Here is a 6,000-nt window from a genome sequence, read left to right as displayed (position 1 = left end):
GAACCTCAGTTAGTTAAGTATTTTATTGATTTACTTGATTTGGCTACGCCCTTGGGTTCATGTAATTAATATGTAGGTGGGATGAATTATTAAAAATCTTATAAATGTATTACCTATTCATTGCATTGACATCCAAGGCTTGGGAGTAAGCCTATTTAAACATGCAAAGGATCCCTGGAGATGTGTTCCTTGGAGCCTATTGCTGCACCTTCGAAAGTGATATTTGTAGTGCAAACTGTGCAGAGGTCATGCGACATGGATTGTGCGGATCCAAGTGAAAATTTAGAGGATCAATTCCCCCCCCCCAACCATGTATTTTATACGGATGAGGCTGTGTAGATGCATTCAAGCTATGGATTGCTTGGTTTGGAGGGAACATGGGTGACCCCAACTGAGTAAAAAAATAAAATAGTTTTTATAGTTCAAACCATGAACATGATGTGCCAGTGGGTTCTATGGGCACGAAGCGCTGGGTTCGTGATTATTCTGATGCAGACTTGCAGGCACTAAGGTGATTTGGTGGTGGTTTTGGTGCGCTATGTGGTGTCAAGATCCACAAGATCCATTTTCTGTGCGCCATGACAGCAGAAATGTTAAAATACCAGAGGCATGAACTATTATTTTTAAACTGTGCAGCCTTGGGCACACAAGACCAGGGCTGGATTTCGGTTTGATGAGGCCCTAAGCTACTGAAGGTAAGGGGGCCCTTTATAAGTCCAGCTGTTCTTTGTCAACAACATACTGTCGCTGTTTTTTGTGTTGAATATATGCTGTATGGTAATTTCTGGACCTAATAGGTATCTAAAGCCATTTGCCACTGTTGCTATATGTAGGTTTTATTTTATTTGCTTTTTATCTTATATTTTGGAAATGTACATCCTGGTTTTTTCCTCCTTTAACATTTTTTGGGGGCCTCAAGAAAGTGGGACCCTAAGATGTAGCTTGTTTAGACTCGGACACGACTAAACAACAACAAATCCGGCACTGCGTGAGACTGATTCTCTGCAAAACAGCAACATGCAGATTCACCACGATCCGTTTTCGAGTGTTTCTCCTCACAGAAACGAGGAGGATGCCGGGTTCCGTCTACCTAGGGCGGCAAGAAGAGGCCGCTCCCTCAGCTTCGGGAACCAGCCCTGACCGAACCCAGCAGTTCGGCAGGACCCGCTTCCAAACAAAAACACGGGCGCGGCTGCCGTTTCCCCCTCCCAAATCCGAAAAAAAGACGGCAAAAGGAGGAAAATCTCGAGCGCCGCTTGCGAAGGCGACCCCAAATCGTCGCGCCCCTCAGCGCCCTGAGGTGAAGGCGAAAAGGGGGCGTGGCCTCGCCTCGCGAGCCCTCGGAGTGGCGCGAACACGGACGGAGCCCGTCTCAAGCCCCGCCTCTCCGCTGCTGCCGTTGTCTCTTTAAGGCCGGGAGGAGGGGGGGGGGGTTGTTTTGTGTGTGTATGTGTGTGTGAGGGCGGGCGGGCGGTTGGAAAGCGGCGGTTGCTGGTGGTCCGCGCGCGCTCGTCTCGCGAGATCCGCGTTGGCGCGCCGTGACCTCCATGTGAGAGCAGCGGCGCCTGGTAAACAGTCCTCGGGGTTAGGACATGGCTCCCGCCGCCGCCGGCGCCCGTTAGTTCCACACGGTGGGGGAAGCCTTCCTTTGCTGGTCCCTCAGGGCAGCTCCTGACAGGGGCTTTTGCCGCCATTCCGAGTGCGGCTGCGGAAAGGGAGAAAGGAAGGGGGCCGCGAGGGCGGCTGGCGGGGCGAGGAAGGAGGCAGCGAGGAAGGCCGGCAGCTGAGGAGGCTGGCGGTGGTCCTCGGGGTCTGAGGGAAGGAGCTTCCCACCCCCGCTGCCGCCTCCCGCTTCTCTCTCCGGTGCTCCGAGCCGGCGGGAAAAGCGCCTCCCGCCCCCCGCCCCTCTTTCGTCCTCCTCTGGGTGCGCGCCATGTGGATCCAGGTGCGCACCATCGACGGCGCGCAGACCCAGACCATCGACGACCTCAGCCGCCTCACCAAGATCGAGAGCCTGCGCGAGAAGATCGAGGAGAGCTTCCGCGTGAGCCCGGACAGGCAGCGCCTCTTCTACCGGGGCAAGCAGGTGAGGCGGCCGGGCGGGACACTCCCCCCTTCCCTGGGTTCTCGGAGGCGCGATGGGTGGTGCTTCGCATTATTATTATTTTGAACCCCAGCAGCTGTTGCATCCTCTCTTCTGGGCTTATTGTTTACCATCTTCCTCACACCTGAGGGGGTAAATGCAGGAAGCAGCCCGAGGATGCCTTTGTGCGAAGGGCGGCGGCGGCGGCAATTTCATCCACCATCCCCTCCTCCTCCTCCTCGCTCTCGGTTTCCAACGGCGCTGCTCGCCAGGCTCCGCCTCTCTCTCTCTCTGCTTCGCTAGCGGAGTCTCTGCTCTCAAGGGTGCGCGCAGGGGGCCGGGATGCCACGGGGGAAGGGGAAGGATGAGGCCGGTTGCCTCTGCTGCACGACTTCCGGCGCTTCAACAACCTCCAGAAACGCTCGTTGGCTCCCGCTCCGCCCCGCCAGTATGCCCAGGGAAGTGGCACCTGGTCGAGGAAAGTTATTCTCGGTGCCATCTCTTCTCCCTCTCCCCCCCTTTCCACTTCCTCTTCTCCCCACACCCTCCTTCCCATCCTTTTTTGTATAGGGGCACTAGCTACACCCCCCTTTAGTCGAAAGCCACGAGTATGGAACCGATGTGCCAACTGTTAACGAGATTCAGTTCCATAGGCATCATCTAATCGGAAGGAAGCACCATCGAGTTCAGTGGGACTTGTTTCGGTTAAGTAGGCACAGGCTGCATCCTTAGAGAGATACATTTCCTTTGTTTTGGGAGTTTGTTTTTGTCAGTGTAGGGACAGAGAGTTCTGAGAAAGTGCTTGAGTTCCTTGTACTCTCTAGGCACTTAAGGCTTTCATTGGAAGCTGGTTCTCTTTAAATATACAGCAAATTAACAAAGGTAGACAAGCCTGGGCTACCATGATAGGAAATGCAAAAGTGGTTGAAACACATTCTGGAATACTGTATACATCGTTTTACCTCGTTGGATCCAGTGTGGATAAATGCTGTGAAGCATAGCTCATCTGCATAACAGAGATTGAGTATGCAATCAGGTCATACAACTTCACTCCCTCTTCTAGAGAAGTTGTTACGTTAGTCTTTTGGCACCTTTTTGTTATGGCATAAACTTTCATGGCCAGTGATCCAGAAAAGCTTTTGCTGTGATAAACGGGTTAGTGTTTACGGTGCCATTTATTGTTGTAATTCATTCTTATAACTGCATGTTTTTCTTTTCCCATAGCCCTTTCAGACTACAGTTACTGTGCTTTCTAGCCATTGTACCTTTAATGTTTTCTGGTTATGGCTAGGTAGCTCTGTGTTTCTGTGAATATATTGTGCTGGGATTTGGTTTGTCATAATTTCTGTAAAGCAAGAGTGTAATTGCCTCTCTGTTTTAGAACATGTTATGGCCGATCTAACGGACCTCAAAGGACCAATGAGATCAGAGATTCAAAGAGTGTTGTGCAAGATGCAGCAGAGGATTCAAAACAAACAGATAACAAGGAATAAGAAATGTAGGAGCGCATTGGATGCCTCATAACAAAACTAATGCAGGATACTATAGAATGCTGCTGATACTGGTCTGGAAATAACTTAGATGCATATAGCATGTAGTGATATAGCACTGCTGAAGTAAAAACAAGTAAATTGTCTTTCAAGTGGTATTGGAGAGCCTTAAAATTGGTATTTGCAGGTTTGCCATAACATGATTTTTGAGAAATGTGTGAAAGATCACATTTGAAACTTGGAGCTTTTTAGCATGCTTGCTCAGTCAATATGCCAAATGATTGTGCTACTGATCCTAAAGCTTAAAATCATGTAGGGAAGGAGGAATTTCTAGGTGACGGAAAGTGTTTTTCTTTCTTAGTTCAATATATTTTCATAAGACATGGGCAAACTCTTAACCTGAGAGCTACATTCTTATTGGTACATCTTTTGGAGTTGCATGCTGGTGGTGGGTCAAACACATGTTAATAACAACAACAGATTTATAAACCACTTCGTAGCTAAAGCTTGCAGTGTGCACAAGGATAAGACACACTGACTTAAGTCACTTGCATCTGGGAGCATGCTACTGTAAAAAATTAGGATTCCCCCCACTCACCATGCTCGCTGTCTCTCTAGACCAGGGGTCAGCAACTTTTTTCAGCCATGAGCCGGTCCGCCATCCCTCAGACCATGTGGTGGGCCGGACTATATTTTGAAAAAAAATATGAATGAATTCCTATGCCCCACAAATAACCCAGAGATGCATTGTAAATAAAAGGAGACACCCTACTCATTTAAAAACATGCTGATTCCCAGACGGTCTGCGGGCTGGATTGAGAAGGTGATTGGGCCGCATCCGGCCCCCGGGCCTTAGGTTGCCTACCCCTGCTCTAGGCCACCCCTTACTGCAAGCATTTTGACTCTGTAGCACCTGCAACCTCCCTGTTCACATAGTTCATCTTATTATCCCTCTGCTTCTCACTGGAATTTGAGCGCTGCAGTACACCCCCAGTGCTTCCAGACTCCACAGATGACTGAAGAGGAACATGAGTTCTGTCTGCAATGCACAAAGGTGGTCATATGTTGTGTTGAGCGCTGGCAAACAAGCAGTGGCAGGCAATAGTAGGAGGGGGTGAGACTGCATCAGTGAGCAGGTAGGCATTATTGAGGTTGGAAGGCCAAATGTGGTTTTCGTGCTGCTGGCTTCCCATCCCTGCTCTAGGAGATCACTTGAGTAGTGAAAAAACTGCACTTTACTAGTTTGCTTACGGTTCCACATATGTGTGATGAATCCATTGCTGGTTAATTGAAATGCAAGCCTTTCTTAAATAAACAAGGTACTGTTGGGAGATTTTTCTTCCCACCCTTGTCTAAGGATCAACTGATGGAAAGTGAATGGATTTCTATTCTCTTCTCAGGAATGTTGAGGAAAGGAAGCATGCTTCCCCAATTTTTTGCTACAAAAATTTCTACAAAGTACGTCGGGCCCAGTGAATATCTGCTGTATTCTCCATAATAATAGGTCCATCTTATTTGTAAGCTGCCCCTGATCTGTAGTGATCAGGAAATATTTGTGCTACCATAGCTGTGCAGCTGCACATTTCTCTCTTGTTTAATATACTTGTTTCTTTTCTGCACTATTCAGAAAGATTAGACTTGTCAATGAAGGGGAGGCATGCTGCTGTTTGTTATGAACTATCTTCCTTTCTGTCCTCTCGTTCTTCTAATTGAACTGGAAGTGCCCTTCACTCTCACGGTTCCTGGTAATCTTTTAACGTATACTATTTCAGACTTACTTAGTCTTTCCTCTGCACACACATTGGGTGAGAGATCATTTGCTTCTTCCAGACTGAATCTGCAGGGGTATCTTTCTACATTTAGCATGCTGAGAGGTGTTGAGAGGGTTCTCTTTAAAGGGCCAACATGTTATTTAGGAGATGAAAAGATGGTTTCCTGAAATTTTGATATGAAGCCATGATTGAGCTTCAGGTATTTTTTTGTAGCACAGTGCTTCATACAAAACCATAACAAATTCCAGCACTGCACTAAAAAAAAAGGAAGGGGTTGCATGGTGTTTTAGAGTATAAAATGCTGTGTGCCCCAAGGTAATTACAACTTAAGACTTCTGGAACACGAACATACAAGGGCTGAATATGAGCATATGCTGTTTTGTGTACTTGGTTCCCACTGCAGTTAAAAATGAGGAGTAGTGCGGAAGAGAACCATTACTTTTTTACATGGAATACCAGGATGTGACTCATGAGTTACTCAAGTGTTACTCAAATGGTGTGGTTGTTGTCAAAATTGAAACAATGTTTACACATTTTTTATACATATAAAAAATGTGAAGTATGAATGAAACAAGGATGTGAGTCATATAGGAACCTAGAACCAGGAATTGCCATTGAATATATATATATATATTCAATGGCAATGCACGAGATA

General features: G+C 47.5%; 1 protein-coding gene across 2 annotated transcripts in view; it reads left to right on the top strand.

Moving 5' to 3' along the window:
* Positions 1 to 1,462: 1,462 nt before the first annotated feature.
* UHRF2 (ubiquitin like with PHD and ring finger domains 2) overlaps positions 1,463 to 6,000 on the top strand; it is a 53,033-nt gene continuing 48,495 nt past the window's right edge. The window contains exon 1 of one of the 2 annotated variants that reach the window (XM_053371920.1): positions 1,463 to 2,086. In XM_053371920.1, coding sequence (XP_053227895.1) covers positions 1,934 to 2,086 — 153 coding nt within the window. In that variant the 5' untranslated portion in view covers positions 1,463 to 1,933. The remainder of the gene's footprint in view (positions 2,087 to 6,000) is intronic. The other variant, XM_053371921.1, reaches the window with a different exon arrangement.

Source organism: Podarcis raffonei, chromosome 17, assembly GCF_027172205.1.
Source record: "Podarcis raffonei isolate rPodRaf1 chromosome 17, rPodRaf1.pri, whole genome shotgun sequence".
Taxonomy (NCBI): Eukaryota; Metazoa; Chordata; class Lepidosauria; order Squamata; family Lacertidae; genus Podarcis; species Podarcis raffonei.
The sequence above is the reverse complement of the archived record's forward strand: the minus strand, read 5'-3'. Positions and strand labels throughout refer to the sequence as shown.